The sequence below is a fragment of the Coloeus monedula genome (assembly GCF_965178545.1).
Source record: "Coloeus monedula genome assembly, chromosome: 13".
NCBI lineage: Eukaryota > Metazoa > Chordata > Aves > Passeriformes > Corvidae > Coloeus > Coloeus monedula.
This window is the reverse complement of record NC_138793.1, coordinates 12,826,130-12,842,285: the sequence shown is the minus strand read 5'-3', so window position 1 is coordinate 12,842,285 and position 16,156 is coordinate 12,826,130. Positions and strand designations below refer to the sequence as shown.

The 16,156-nt window shown below is 55.3% G+C and overlaps 2 protein-coding genes across 2 annotated transcripts; both read right to left on the bottom strand.

Moving 5' to 3' along the window:
• Window positions 1-8,146: 8,146 nt before the first annotated feature.
• Window positions 8,147-9,238, bottom strand: LOC309578001 (metallothionein-2). The gene is made up of 3 exons (XM_082290323.1): window positions 9,092-9,238; window positions 8,935-9,000; window positions 8,147-8,388 (listed from the first exon to the last, which is right to left on the bottom strand). Exons 1-3 carry the CDS (start codon window positions 9,120-9,122, stop codon window positions 8,294-8,296), a joined length of 192 nt encoding a protein of 63 aa, XP_082146449.1. The 5' UTR covers window positions 9,123-9,238; the 3' UTR covers window positions 8,147-8,293.
• Window positions 9,239-12,887: 3,649 nt separating this feature from the next.
• LOC309577722 (metallothionein-1) lies at window positions 12,888-14,230 on the bottom strand. Its single transcript, XM_082289909.1, has 3 exons — window positions 14,133-14,230; window positions 13,730-13,795; window positions 12,888-13,159 (listed from the first exon to the last, which is right to left on the bottom strand). The coding sequence occupies exons 1-3, from the start codon at window positions 14,161-14,163 to the stop codon at window positions 13,065-13,067; spliced, it is 192 nt and encodes a 63-aa protein (XP_082146035.1). The 5' UTR covers window positions 14,164-14,230; the 3' UTR covers window positions 12,888-13,064.
• Between the last annotated feature and the right edge of the window lie 1,926 nt (window positions 14,231-16,156).

Below are 16,156 nucleotides of genomic sequence, written 5' to 3'. Positions count from 1 at the left end.
CTGACACCTAAGGGAAAGAAAATACGTCAGAAATTAAATTAACTTTGGTGAAACCAGATTGACCTTGGGCTAAAAGCCAGGACTGAAAAGGCCCTTCGATAAAACAACTTTGATGACTTATCAATAGAAGCTGCTGCATTAGACTATGATTCCATTAAACCCCAGTTTAATTTCCCCAACATTTAAAACCACACATAAGCACTATATATTGTACAAATGACTAAGTTTAAGCCAGAAAGAAACCAGAAAAGATTACAAGTTTCTTAAGTCTATTCAGACTGATTATAATTGATGATTTCTTACCTAAAAAACATTTAAAAACTCCTCAAGAGTACTACAATGCTACCTAAGGAAGAAAACTGTAGCTATTCTACTCCAAATATGGCCACGATGAACATTTTACTGTACTGGATTCAGAAAGACACAAAGCTGAAATACTCCAATGCATGTGGAAGTGTCTGTTGTACTTCACACACTGACAGGGTTTGTGTCAACTAACCAATTAACTTTGAGAAACAGTAAAAAAATTAGATTTTTCCAGTGCTCTGGGAAAAGGAAAGGAAGATGTCACAGGGGAGAAGGAGAAAGAAAGCATCACCCACTCCATTCAGAGCAGCTGATGAACCAAGAGTTACACAAGTTGCAGAAAGATTCTTCAAAACAGGAAACAAAAAGGAAGAAATCCCATGTTGGCCTCTCCAAGAGGCTCCCACCTCAAAGTGCTCAAGAGACCCAGTCTGATGAGTCAGGATCAGCTTCTTGTGGAAAGAAAATACAAGAGCACAAGTAGTAAGAGCAAGCCAGCAATGCTCTACTTCCTACAGTCAAGATCTGATGTAAAAGTGCTTCTTTGACATGTTCCAAGCCTGGGCTGCTACAGAGAGTGGAGCAGCTTCTGTCTACTAAGCTAAACATGAATAATTAAAAGATCCATTTTGCAGGCCAGGGGAATTCTGTTTGAGAAGCAGCAATAATACCCAGCTCTTGCATGGCACTTGGCATAAGCAGACATCAGACATTTCAGAGAAGTCAACAACATAATCCCTGTGTTATGGACAGGGGAACTGATTAAGAAACACAGAGATGAAAATCAAAGAGCAGGTGGACAAATGTACAACCCAAGTATCTGCTGCACATTTTCAGCACACCATCCTCTTGTCTGTAAAACACAATAACATTTATCAAACCTAACAGATGGAAAACTACCACACCCTAATTACACCAAACCCAGATAAAATCACAATAGGCCATCTTAGAAACAAATACCTTAAAGCTTCAATCTATATTTGGTACCCCATGTGGCACAACAGTCTGTTCCCCCGCAACAAAAGGCAGATGCAGGAAAATCCTGCATAGACCACACAACAACCTTCCAAACCTATTGTTTCTTCTACCACCGATCAATTAATGCTCCTCTGCCTCCTATAAAAAGGCTTTCAGTCCTGCGTATTTTCTTCTTCATCTCATCTGTAGATAGATATGCTAAAGTCCAATCTTCTTATGACCCCAGAGAGCCCTTACAGTAGGTATGTTGAACAAAAATGGGTTTTTTCAGTTCTAAAGGCAGTAACATTGAGTTACTTGCACTGTGAGAAAGGACGAGAAAGGGCACACAATGCTTCTCTACACTGTTCATAATTTAAACTGGACCTGAAGAATAGGATTTGAAGTGATTTCTACCAACACACACTATCACACATTTGTCATCACTTCCTTTTACCTGCCATAAGTTCCTCATAGTGGTCTCAAGTCCCCACTGTTCTGAGTAACTGACTCTGCTGGCAGTTTTGCAATCTTACCACTCTCCCTCTTTTCCAAACACTTAGTCTTTATTTTAAGCACCCAACTCAGCAGTGCACTAACTTCCACAGTGGGGCAAACCAACCCTCATTAGATAGAGCACTTGGTTTAGTATTTTAAATTCCATACATGAAAACTCATATCCTTCCTCCTCACCGAATTTCCTGTCACAGCAGCACCACGGAAACATTATGGATTTAGATGACAGAATCACATACATTCTTCCAAGCAATTTTAAGCTTTTTCTATTTGTAAGTTTTCACAAGGAGGAGGAAAACTTTTTAAGACACAATGTAAGTGAAACAGCAGTAAAGCACACAGGAGCTGGTGTTCCTTTGTCACCATCACCTTAGCTCTCCATAACTACTGTCCCTAAAACAATACGACCAAATTGCAGAAGAGAAGCAGCCCTTCTTTGCACCTGGACTTTAATTCAAGCCCTCCCACTCACTGTTCATATATTCTGGGTTAGAATAACACTGGAATACAGATGGCACCTAATACTCCACAGCAGTTGCTCATCAGATACCAAATACTCAGTGCATCCACAGCTCAAGGTTTAACACAAAGGCAGTTCAACACCACAGAAATCTGGCTGTTGTCTGCAGCTGGGACCAAACAGCAAAAGGAAGTTACTCTGTACACTCTGTAATGACTCTGGGAAAACCATAAACAAATAGCATTCTTTAGGTTCAGGAATAGAATTCTGCAGCCAAGGTGTGCTGTAAGAAATCCTTAGAGTCATTCTCACTGTTTTGCAGAAGTCAGTATCGCTGTTGGTAGAAAGGACTTGTGACCCGGGGTAGTGGGCAAGGCCTATTCATAAGCTCCTTCAAGGATAGGCTGAACGGTCCATGTAAAGTGATTGAAGACACCTATCCTCTCCTGCATCAAACTTGCTGATCTGAAAAGGACCAAAGCCCCAAATATCATAAATGGTTTACCTACTGTACCCTGCCAGGCACATATGAAAGCAACACTTGGCAACTTTGTGGTTGTTTTATGGGATGATTCTTGGGGCTGTCAAGTGCAGGGACAGGAGCTGGACTCGATGATCCTTGTGGATCCCATCCAACCAAGGATATTCTGATTCTATGAACTGCAAGGGCACAGAAGCTTACCAAAACCTGCCGTGAAACAGCAGTTGAGCCAGGGGCAGGGCTGCAAGCACTGTGCTTTTCATGAGTTACCACCACCACACACCTGACAGCAGGTGACATTTCCTTCATATAAACCTTCCAGTATCTGAAGGAGCCCTACAGCAAAGCCAGAGAGGGACTCTTTGTCAGGAATTGTAGTGCGAGGACAAGGAGTAATAGACAAACATTGAGAGAGGGGAAATTTAGATTTAGGAAGAAATTCTTTACTGGGAGGGTGGTGAGGCACTAGCACAGGTTGCCCAGGGAGGTTGTGGCTGTCCCATCCCTGGCAGTGTCCAAGACCAGGTTGGATAATGCCTTGAGCAATGTGGTCTAGCAGAAGGTGTCCCTACCCGTGGGGGTTGGAAATAGATAAGCTTTAAAGTCCCTTCCAACCCCTTAACATTCTATGAACTCCTAGGAACCAACCAGTAAACCCACAGTGGTGAAAAACGACCCCCATGCACAGAACTTGAAAAAGAAACCAAACACCACACATACACAAACCCGTTCTCCTGAAACCTTCCCAGACAACGAACTTCTGCTTCCTGAAGCACCAGCATGGCACTTCGTTTAAACACTGAACTCCCCTTCTACAGCCGGGCTTGGCACTGCCGACCAGCACAACCCCGCTCGGAAGGAGACCCCTCCTCGCGCACCCACAGCCGGCCCCGCTGCGTTAGCGCGGGTTATTGACAGGAGCAGCTTCCGGGGAGCCCCAGGAGGGCCCACCAGGAGGCCTGCAAACGCTCCCAGCCAGCCTCCCGCCGCAGCGGCCTGCACGGGCCAGAGAGGGAGCCATGGGCGGGGGGCGGCTACCGGGAGCTCCGAACCCGAGGGGCAGCGGGCAACGATCACCGGAGGCGGGGAAGAAGCGAGGGAAAGAGGCGGAGTGACGCCAAGCCCCGGCCCGCCCGCACGGCACCCTCACCTCACCTGCGCTCCGCGCCGCCCGCCGCGCCCGCCGTGCCCGCGCCGCGCGCCCCCATTGGCTGCCCTCTCGCCCTTCCCCGCGCTCCCATTGGCCGAGCCGCCGCGCTTCCCCGCGCCGCGCGCTTCTATTGGCCCCGCCGCTGCTCTCCGCCGCGCGCCGGTTCCCGCCCCCTCGCGAGAACAACTTCATTGAGGCGCTCGGAGGCGGGTGCGGACCGAATGTTGGGGGGGCGGGGGGCGGCTGCCGCTGGAGACCACGGGTTCGAGGCTGCCTCCCGCCTCCCCGCGCTGCGCGGGCCGCGCCGCGGCGAAATCACTGAAAGAAGAGATTATCAGACAGAAATAAAGTGCATGGGGTTATTCCTCTCTATTCTCCCTCTCCCTTCTTAGTCACAGCTAACTCTTGCTGGCAAACCCCGTCTGCGAGCTGATTCCTTGGGAGGTAAAATGAGGATAACGAATTCATCCCGATTTTGCCTCCAATGGCCAAATACACCAACAAACAAACTCACAGCCAGCAGGTACTCTCAGCATCCCCTGTACAATGGTGTCCTGATGGTCCTGTGTTTGGTCCCCTGTTGGGTACACACACATAATACCCTTAAACCAAATACTGCCAATGTCACAGGATTTGTCGGGCAAAATCCGGGAACTGGGAATTTCATGGACCCACAAGGGTACATCCAACAGCCTGCTTGTGTAAGAGATGATGTCTGGACCTTGCCACTGTTCCAAAACATCATCCATCAAACCTTCAAAGCTGAACAGATTCCTCATCAATACAGCCTCTATTTCCGAAAGTTCCCATGTAAAAAGGAGTTCCAGAGGCAGTGCTGGCACCAGCCGCAGTCGCTCTCCACAATTGCGAAGTGCATGCAGGGGGTCAGGGTACATTCTTGCCTGTGGCTTCAGTTTGAGGGGAGCACCTGTCCCCGGCAGGATGCCCTGGTGGGATGGATGCCCCAGTAGGAAAGATGCCTTGGTGGGACGGTTGTCCTGGTGTGATGGGTGTCCTGATGAGATGGGTGCCCCGGCAGGGTGGTCGTGCCACCCCAGCTCTCCCTGAGCCATTCCAGGCTCCCGGGGCACCTTTCCAGAGCGAGGAGGAGAGTCCTGGTCCGCCCGGCGACCGGCGCTGGTGCCCTCCGGAGCAGGATGGGGAAACAACCACCCTGAGGGGCTGGGACCAGGACAGAAGAGCAGACACAGGCGGCGACCGAGGGAAGCGGGGACAGGCAGGAAGCCGAGGCCGGGCGGGCGGCGGTGCTGCGGGCAGGCAGGTGGCAGCAGATCCCTGTGGAAGGGCTCGGCGGCACCGGGAGCGAAGCCGCCCGGGAGAGCCGTTCGTGTGGCGGGACCCGGGACCTCTGCACGGGGTGAAGGGGGTGCTGTCCCCTCTCTGGGTGCCTGTCCCTCTACACTGGGCGCACAGGGCGCCTGTTCCCTTGCACAAAATGCACAGGATGGTTTCCCCTCTACATCAGATGGCTGTACTCTCCATACTGGGTGCCCATCCCCTGAGCATAGAGTGCTTCTGCTCTCTGTGCCAGGGGGGGTTAGACTGGGTATCAGTAAAAATACTTCACTGAAAGTGTTGTCTAGCACTGGATCAGGCTGCCCAGGAAAGCAGTGGAGTCACCACCCCTGGAGCGATTGAAAAGACATGTAGATGTGTCACTTGATTTAGGGGTGGGCTTGGCAATGCTGGGGTAGCAGCTGAACTTGATTACCTCAGAGGCATTTTCCAACAATTCTAGGACTCTGTAATGTCCCTTCCGCACTGGGTACATTTCCCCTCTGCCTTGAGTGCACGTCCCCTGAGGGCAGGGTGTTATTTCCCCTGTGCACACGCGCCTGTCACCTCTGCACAAGGTGTGTTTACTCTCTGCACTGGGTGCATGTCTCGTCTGCACACAGCGCTTGTCCCCTCAGCACAGAGGTTCCTGTCACGTGTGAGCAGGGTGCTCGTCTCCTCTGCACACAGTGCATCACCGCTCTGCACAGAGCGCACATCCTGTCCGCACACGGCACGTGTCCCTCCGGCACATGGTGTATGCCAGCGCCACGCAGGGTCACGGACACCCATCATCCCTCCGGGATTCACACAGAGCCAGAAAAAGCGGAACTGAATGCAGCCCCATGGGCAGCTGCAGGCTGATCCTCTGGGTGTGCACCCAGGAACCCCCTGCCCTGGCTCCCCTGGGTGCTCAGGGGGCTGCATGGTCACCTCAAACCACCTCTGCAAACTGAGCTGGGCTTTTCTTCGCGGGGCTGGAAAAAGCACATCACCATCTACTTGCGTCAAGCAAAGGGTACCTTCACCCTCCTACTATATAGAGCTGTCCACAGGCTGAGAGCTCTTCCGGCTTCATCAAAAAGTACTTTTTTACTTTTTTTTTTTTTAAATAGAAAATACTCCTGAGGGGACCAGAAAGCCCCTACCCACCTCACTGAGAGCAGCTACCGGCAAGGGCAGGCACCGCGTACATCCCAGGCCAGCTCCTCACATGGGTGCCTGCACCCATTCCGCTGGTCCTGTGGCTCTCCTCACCCCAAATCCCTCCTGGGGAGGCTGGAAAGGGCACCAAGGCTGGGAGTCCCCACCTCTGCCAGACGGGCGTGCAGGCAGGGCAGGCTGGCACCGGAAGGGTGCAGAGGTGTGTGCCCACGTCCCAGCCTGGCACGCTGATGGGAACGGGGAGCGGTTGATGCCTGGGGCGCTTCCTGTGAGGGCAAACCCCATCCGCGCCCGGCTTTGTTTCTGGTGCAGCATGCGGGCGCATGGCCCCGGGGGCTCAGTCTGCAGCCCCTCCGCTGAAGTGGCCGGGGTCGCAGCCCTGTTTCACATGGCTCCAGCAGCAGAGCCGTGCCAGTCTTCTTTTCCAGCAAAACGTCTTCCCATGGGATTTATTGTTTCTTAAATGCATTTAAGGCAGGGCAGACCCTTAAAACCCATTTCCAGCACTACGCCTCCGTTGCGACAAGCAGTGCTGGGAGGCTGCTTAGGCAAAGACACACTAATGCAATAAGGCAACACATTTAAAAGGCAAATGGGTGCTGATCTGGGTGTTGCTTTTCTCACTGGCAAAGTTGGGTGCTGAGCAGTCTGGGCACCCCCTGCAGAGCCATGTGCTGAAGCTGGGGAAATGGCGAGTCTGAATCATCCCAGATGCCTGAAACATCCCTGGAAACTGGTATGGCCATGCTCCCCCTGTGCAGACACCTCACCTTGTGCCACCCTGCCTAGCAGAAAGGACTACCCAAATGGCCAATTTTGCTGGTTTTTTGTCTTTCCCCTTGTCCCTGGTGCCTTGTCACCAAGGGCTGTAGGAGACTTTCCTGCCAGGTAGAGCTGACCCATTGCCTGAAGAAGCACAAAGGGGGTGAGGGCAGCAGGGCTGGGAACCTACATCTGTGGTGGGGCACACCCAGGAGACATGTAGGGGCAAGCAGGTGCCTAAAAAGGTGACTCTTTCACTTGGCAGAGACTTTGGGAAGCAAAATACATCCCATGCATCTTCCCACTGCCCTCCCTCCCCCATCCCAGCAGCCACCCCTCATCTAGGCAGCCGAGAACTGCATTCATGGCTATGGTTACCTGCTCTCCTGCATCTGGAGGTCATTGCAACTTTAAGCAAGGTGCTTCCCAAAAACGAGCTGGAAAAAACTGCTTGGAGGTTATGCCCACAGCAGGAGCCAGGCACTGTAGCTGCAAGTATTTGGCATGGGGAGGCTGTAGGGAAAGTGTCCCTTTGAGGATGGATCTGCTCTGAAACAATTGGGGTTTGCAAAGTACAAGCTCTTGAGGAAGGGGGGTTTGTCCCCACTACAATTTGTCCAAGTGCTCTCCAGCAGCAGCTCAGGGCGTGCATGTTGCCAGCACACATCACCCTCCCACCCAACATGCTTATTCCCACAAGCTTTCACCCAAAGGAAGCCCCAAGCGTGGTGCAGAGGCACCTGCCATGAAGCCAAAGGAAGGCTGGAGGGGACTGGAGCCCCTCCTTCCCTTGCTTGCCCACACCCCTGGGTATCTCACCTGTCCTCCCCGGGAGACCAGCACCTTAGAGATGCCCAGAGCAACCCCACATGCAGAATGAGGTCCATCCCGTGCCCTGTGAATCTCCTTTTCTTCCCCAAGGAGGTGCAGAGCCCACTTAGGGAAGTGTTTGTGAGCAGCCGTCTCCCATCCCGCAGCAACAATTCCCACACAGGTATCCCAAGTGGCGAAAATGCTCAGCCTCCAACCCAGCCCCAACAGCAGCACTCGTACCTCCAGACAAACTCCTTTATTTCCATCCAGTTTCACCACTGGTACAGATCATACAAAACATGAAAAACCAAAAAAAAATAGGCTTTTTTGTGTCCCCCACCCCCCATCCCCAAAGCGTGCCGGCTATTTACAGGCAGAGGCGAGTGGCTCAGTGGCAGCAGCTGCACTTGCTGCTGGTCGGCTCCTTGCACACGCAGCCCTTGGCGCAGTTGCTGCAGCTCGCGGGGCAGCAGGAGCAGCAGCCTGGGGGCGACACAAGAGTTAGGAGGTAGGTGGAAGGGACTGGTGCTCCATGGGGCAGGGGGACCCAGTGGAGAGTGGGGAACGTCACCTCTGCATGAGCAGGGTTGATGATCCCAAAGGGTTGGAGTTCTCCCTGTAGGGCAGGGGCAGACCCCCAGAGGGGAACTGGGGTGGGGGGGGGTTGTCTCAATGGGCATGGGGAAGAGGCAAGGATCCCATTAGGGTCCTACAGGGCAAGAGAGGGAGGGGTGGGGTCTCCATACGGGGTCCGACAGGGCAAGAGGGGTTGTCTACAGGGCAAGACTTGGGAGGTCCCCATTGGGTCCAACAGAGCAAGAAAGAGCTCCCTTGCGGGGCAGGAAGGTGTCCATGGGGTCCCTCAGGGCAAGGAGGGGTTCCCCTACGGAGCAGCAAGGCGCCCAGGGAGTCCCACAGTACAAGAAGTTCCCCTATTGAGCAGAGAGGTGCCCATGGATGTCCCACAGGGCAGTGGCAGCTCCCTCCAAGGACAAGGCTGAGTCCCCCCTCCCTGAGCCCCCCACTCACTCTTGCGGCAGCTCCGGCAGCGGCAGTTCTTGCACTTGCAGGACCCGGCGCAGGAGCAGGAGTCACCTGGGGAGTGAGCGAAAGAGAGCGGAGTCAGCCGGGAGTCAGGCAGCCGGGAGTTAGGCGGGAGTCAGCCGGGACAGGACGGGGCACTTACCGGCGGCACACGTGCAGTCCTGGGGGTCCATGGCTCGGCTCGGCTCGGCTTAGCTCAATCTAGCTTAGCTCGGATCAGCTCGGTCCGGCGGTTCGGGCAGCGGTGCGGACTAGCGCCGGCCGCCCGCTATTTATGGGGCACGACGCGGGGCGGTGCTGGCGCTGCGCACGGTGCAGCGGGGCCGCCAGCACCAGGGCCGTGCTCACCGGGGGCGGTGCCGTGCCGTGCTCACCCGGGGGCCATGCCCACCCCGGGGCCGTGCTCACCCGGGGGCCGTGCTCACCCGGGGGCCGTGCTCACCCCGGGGCCGTGCTCACCCGGGGGCCGTGCTCACCCGGGGCCGTGCTCACCGGGGGCGGTGCCGTGCCGTACTCACCCTCGGGCCGTGCTCTTCCCGGGGCCGCGCCGTGCCCTACCCCGGGGCCGTGCTCAGGGGGGCCGTGCCCACTGTGGGGCCGTGCCGTGCCGTGCCCACTGTGGGGCCGTGTCGTGCCGTGCCGTGCTTACCCGGGTCACGGACCTGCCCGCCCCCCCCTGCTCCCAGCCCCCTGCGGGGAGGCCGGGGTGTCTCACCCGCACGCCCGTCCCAGGCAGGGTGCTGCACCCCGGGGGATCGAGCTTCTGAACTGCGCGGGTTGTGGGCGTGACAGCGCTAGCATGGCACTGCCACCGGGTCCTGCACACTTGGGACAGCCCCGTGATGCTTCCCCATGTGTCCAGCGCTGTGGTGAAGTGGTGCCCCCCACGCCAGGGGTGGCTATGGGGTGCATGGGGCTGCCCCTGAGGATGAGATTGACTATTTCAGCACCCCACTGGAAAGTGGGATGGCCCTGGGCAGCCCCCGTGGGGCTGGAGTGCTCAGATGGCCTCCCAGGAGGGGTGGATCATAGAACATAGAATACTATGAGTTGGAAGAGACCCATAAAGATCATCGAGTCCAACTCCTGAACCTGCACAGGACAACCGCAAAAAGCATACCATGTGCCTGAGAGTGTTGTCCAAACACTTCCTAAGCACTGTCAGGCTTGGTGCAGTGACCACTTCCCTGGGGAGTCTGTTCCAGTGCCCGACTACCTTCTGGGTAGAGAACCTTTTCCTAGTACCCGACCTAAATCTCCCTTAAGTTTCATGCAGTTCCCTCGGGTGAGCATGGGGATGCAGTGTGGTAGTTTGGCATTGCCAGCTCTGAGCTGCTGGGAATTACTTTCTCATTCACGTGAGTTTTTCACCTTGTCACAGGGTTTATGTGCCAACTGGCACGTGCCCGTGGCCAGTTCAACATCCAGCATGGAAAACAGTGGCTGGGCCAGGGCCACGCCGTCCCCGTGCCTGCATCCCCTGCTCTTGGTGGTGTCACAGATGGGGCAAGCCAGAGCTCAGAGCCGGTGCTGTAGATGGGGCCCACCCCCGCGGAGCCCGGACCAGCGGGCTCTAGGACCAGGAGAGCTTCAGTGACCCAGGGAGGCTGTGCCAGGGAACGGCTCGTGCTTGTTTGCAAAAGCACGGGGTTGTTTTTCCCTGGCAGTGTTTGTCGGTGGCAGCGAGGCGAAGCCAGCAAGCATTGCACACGCCACTGGCTGAGCGGGAAGGAGGAGAGGTGGAATAACCGAGCACGTGTGCTGTCACTTCAAATAAACACGGGTTGTGAAATCGCTTCCCTCCCGGACACCCCCAGCGCCGTGCTTCGGGAATGTGCTGTCCCCGCGGGCCCCCCCGCCAGCGGGGCGGGTTCTGCTGCACCCGTGGTCGAGGAAAGGAGAGCCCTGATCACCCAAAATGGGATTGTGCGGGGGTGACTGTGCAGGGCCGAAGCTGCAGGGAAAGCAGGGGAATTCCCAGATTCCTGCATGTCATACATGGAGGGGCTGTGCTGAATCCTGGGACACATTGTCCCGGGCCCACATCACTGTGAGCGGGAAGAGGCAGCACAGCATCCCCACAGAACTGTATGTGAAGCTGGGATGGGGAAAGAGCCTGGAAAATGCCTGATTTCCCAATCTGAGCATTTCTGCTAAATGATGAGGTCATCCTGCAAGCAGAACAGAGAGGAATGAATGAGTATCCCCTGAGCCATGGGCTTGCTGAAAGGCCATGCCAGACATCAATGGGGAGAGGAGAGCTCAGAGGGGTCTCCTGTATTGCTGCTGGTATTCCAATTTCCCAGGGCATGGAGTAGTTAAACCCAAGTTTGTTCCTATGTAAGAGGAATGCCAGGTCCAACTCTGATTTTGTAGCAGCCATAAAGTGAGGAGCAGAGCTGCAGCTGCCCAGCACAGATGTCAGGGCTCAGAGTTGGGATGCTGGAACCCCCATTTCCCCCCTTACCCCCACCACTGCCACTCCCCTGAAGGCAGGGGACAGCATGCAACAGCTGCTCTCCATCACACTGCCATGGGGCACAGGGATGGGCACAGCACAGAGCCATGGGGCAGGACCAGTGCATACCCACAGGGGCCAGCAAAGCCAGAGGGATGCCATGAGCTTTGCTGGTTAAACCACATGTTTGGTGATAAATCCCATTAGCAACCTCTCCTTCACTCTTGTCGTGGCCCACTAGTGGTGTTTCTGTATAGTGGGCACTTACATCTCTCTGGGTTGGAAAGAATAAAGGTAACCCTGCTCTTCGCAGAGCGGAGTTCAGTGTGATTGCTCCATGCCTGCTGCATGCCTGCCCTGCCCTACATTTGGTGATGTAGGGGTGGCCTTTGCACCTGTTAGAAGTGTGGGGTGATGGTGACATCTCAGGGGACACCCTGAGGGAGGAGCCCTCCTGGAGCAAAGGGGTAACCCCTAGGGACTGGCACCGTGAGCAGCCCGTGGGCAGGGGTGCTGTGCTGTAGGCTGTGCCAAATCCCTGGCTGAGTCCTGGTGGTGGTGAGTGGGTGGGTCAGGAAAGGTTTTTAACCTAAAAAGAGGCCATGAATGGTTGCATTTGAGGACTGCGGGGACAGGCAGAACCTGTCATGTTCCTGGGAAGCAGCAGGGTGGCATGTGGCACCTGGGGTGCAGCATTCTGGCAGCAACATGGCTGTGCCGGGGCAGGGTGAGCATCACACCCTGACATGGGCATTGCAGGCATCACACCCCATTGTGAGCTTTGCACCCTGGCATAGGCATCACATCCCATTGTGGGCATTCTGCCCCATCACAGGCATTGCACCCCATCACATCCCATCACAAGGATCACATTGCAAACCATAGTGGGCATCACACTACGGTCTGGGCATCACATCCCATCACAGGCACTGAACCCTATTGCAAGCAGGGCACCCCGTTGTGGGGATCACGCCCCTATGTGGGCACTGCACCCCTTGGTGGGGAACCAGGTCACCTGAGGCTCCCCAGGAGCATCCAGCTAGGCTGGCAGAGGTGGCAGGGGAATAAGCAGTGTGGTTCTGCCAGCCATTTCAACTAAATTGCCAGGAGGAAAACGAAACCTGTTTCTCTGCTGCCCCACCTGCCGTGGAAACATTCCCCCTGGAAATGGGCAGGGCTGGGGTGGTTATTACAGTGAAAGCTTGTAATAACGAGCTGCTCATTAGCCCCAAGGATCTCTGTTGGAGGAGACAGCATGGGATTTGCCTCTGGGTAACAAGAGGATGGGGGGGGGGGGGAAATCCCTTGTTGTGTAGGGAAAGTGTTAAAACAAGAATCAGAGCTCCTGGTAGGGAGAGCAGAGCCAAGAATGGAAGACAGGAGCAAAAATAAGATGCAGGCTCTTTGCCATGATCCCCCACATGCACTGTCCTCCCGCTCCCCAGGGGAACCGCCGCATCCAACAGAAGTGCCAAGTTCCTTATGGACCTTTATATACATATCACTTTATTTAGGTAGCTTATTACATGTCAAAGTGACAAACACTAAAGAAATCTAAACACATATATAAAAAAAGACAACCAACATACACAATAAGGTTATTCTCCTTTGGCCCCCCCAGATGTGCATCGCCCCTAGATGTGCAGCCAGGGGTCCCCTATTTGCAGCAGCTGCACTTGGCAGAGGGAGGCCCCTTGCAGACGCAGCCCTGTGCACACTTGGCACATCCAGCTGGGCAACAGGAGCAGCAGCCTGTGGGAAGGACAAAAAAATATTAAGGACATTCTTGGGAGGTCTCAGGCTGGGACTTGGGGGGTCTCACTCTTTTGGAGACCTCCCATGTATCCATGTCGTTCCCTTTTAGCAGCATCCCCATCCTTGGCAGTGTCTCCCAGGGTGTTTGTGCAGCTGGGGCTGGCACTGGAGAGGCAGGGGAAGAGTGTGGAACTCCCGGGGGTTCACCAGGATTCCCCCAGTCCCTCTCTTTGCAAACCCTCCTGGCACCTGGCTCTGCTGGGGGTGACAGCATTGGGAGCACCCAGAAGAAATGTCAGTGCTACTTCTTCCCCAGCATCCCCCTGTGCTAAGCCTGAGGGGCTGTTGAGGGGAATGCTCAGGTTTAGGTGGTACTGAGTGACTTGTATTGCCCGGAGAGGGGGTGGGATTCACACAGTGCTCCTTTGGGGGGAAAAAAGCCATATGTGAGGAATAAACTCTCCTCTGGCAATGCTGAGACTGATTTGATTGACTGCATACACGGACGTGTAGTGAAACCCTCCCGAGTGTTTCTGCCCCCCCCGGGGGCTCAGGGATCCCCCTTACCTTTTTTGCACGATGTGCATTTGCAGTTTTTGCATTTGCAGTTGTCCCCGCAGGTGCAGGTGCCACCTAAAACATAGAGAAAAGGAGAAAAAGAGGTTGAGAAGAGGTGGTAGGAGGGAATACCCACAACTCAGAGATCCGCGGGGGAGAGCATTGCTTCCCCTCCGAGCATCCCCTGATGATTCAGCCTCGCTCAGAGGGGAGGTCATTCCCAGCCGCTTCTCAGTGAGATGCTCCCAGTGTGACACCGCAGTGCTGGGAAAGGACTTCAGTTGCTGGCCCAGCCCGTACGAGAAAGAACATCGGGAATGGCGGAGGAGGCCGGCGGGCGGGAGTGTCAGTGTTCCCGCTGGGATGCCGGGGCTCCCGCTGCCCCCCGGGATGGAAGGAAGCGCTGCCTTACCTGTGGCACAAGGGCAATCCTGAGAGTCCATGTTTGGCTGGGCTGGGTGCCTGCTGTTAGACGCGTTGGGCGGCGGGAAGAAGCTTTGGCAGGACTCGCAGCCGCCTCCTATTTATCCTTGGCCAGGCGAGAGCGAGTGCAAAACCTCCGCCCCTGCAGCCTGCGCACGGCTCAGCCCGGCTCCTGCCCCGGGCGCTGCTGATTCACTCCCCGGGCGGCCCAGCGTGACCTGGGGCTGCCTCATCCCCCCGCGCCCCCTCCGCGGGGTGCTGTGGCAGCAGGGATGGCTGCCGGGGTGACCACCCGTCTCCGCTGAGGTGTTGGGAGGGGTGCAGAGAACGGCCAGGTCTCATCACACAGATGACACCAGTCTCGGAAGTGTTGCTGCACTCGACAGGGCTGGGGACTGAGGGGGTGCACCCAGGGAGCCCCCACAGTCCAGCCCTTGATTGATTGATTGATTGATTGACTGATGCCAAAATCAATCTGCCAATCTGACTGGGGGGGTACATTAATCCAGGGAGTGCCACCACTGCTGGGAAATCTCAGTCCCCTCCTCTCAAAGCTGGCACAGTGGGGTGAGGGGGACATGGCACCATGAGGCGACAGGGATGCAGTCTCTGCTTGAGACCCTGTCCTGTGGTTCCTACACCCTCCCCGCAAGCGGGAGCAGCAACAAGCTGGACTGGTCTGGCCGGAGCCTGCCATGCCCTCCCAGTGCCCCAGGAGAGCAGCACCCACGTCCCCTCGATGCCGTGAATGGCACCTCAGGGCCCGTCTCCTTCCCGGCTGTGGTGCTCCATCCCACTCCTCTGAATTAATTTCCGTGCACCATTAGCTGGGTGTGCAGGGGAGGAGGGTGGCAGGCAAGCTGCCATCACCCTGGTCAACTCCTCTGGCAGGTTTTACCCACGCACTCGAAAGCACAGTGAGTGTTTGGGGTGGAAGGCACAAAAAAAAAAAATTAGGTTTGCTGAGATTTTTGGTGTGGGGACAGTCTACTTTGTGTGCAGGAGGCATTGTCAGCTGTGGAACATCCTTCCTCCTCATCCCTGTGTTTTTGTGTGCTCTTTGGTGTCAGTGATACCCCATCCCAGCTGCCCCCTGCTTTGAGACTCCTTTGCCTTGGGGTTTTATCCCAGCTGGGCTTTTGCCGGAGGTACCTGGCTGAGGCAGTTTGTTGATGCTAATCCAGCTGAAACAGCAGCCCAGGGAGTATTTTTACCACTCATCTGTCTGGGCTTGTTGGGTGACATGATGGGGAGCATTGCCAGTGCCCCAACTCAGCGTCTCCTCCAGCCTCTCCAGGCCAGTGTGGAAAATCAATATGGAAAAGCCTGAGGAAGGCAGAGCCAATGAGCCCCTTCCTCAACTCCTCCAGCCTGGAGCAGCTCGTTGGTGCCCTGACATGCCAGCCCTGCGGTCGTGTGAATGTCACACTGCTGCTGATGCACTGGGGCGTGATGGCAGGGGACAGTGCCAGGGACCAGGCATGTGCCAAGAGTGTTACTGTTCCTGTGGGAACAGGGAAGCACAAACATGGGAAACACATGTGCAAAGGGTCACCTGCCTCTCTGGCTACGGCCCCCTGTACTGTGTTAGTGTCATGGCAAAGGGGCCGCATCTCCTTGGGATCTTGCATTTGCTCTGCTTCTTAGCTGAAATAGTCAGCCAAGCACTTCTGTGGTACAGTAATATGCCCAGGGAAATGCTTCCTGCCCTGTCATGATGGATACATGGGGAACAGCAATATCACTGTTGCATCTGTTGTATCTTCCCCCACTGCCTGGCACCCTTGGCCACCCAGGCAAAAATTGTCCCTGTCTCCAGCTGGTGGTGGCCCAGGGATACAGGGACAGGTGGCTTCTCCAAAGTGGTCCCTCTCCTCCAGCCTGGAGGAAGAGGAGGAAGGTGAAGCCCACAAAATGGGAAAAGAACAATCTCTGCCATGAAAGGACAGGGTGCAAGAAAAGCTCTCCAGCATCTGTTCTCAGTCAGACCCCAGCCCTTTTTACCTCTTTCCT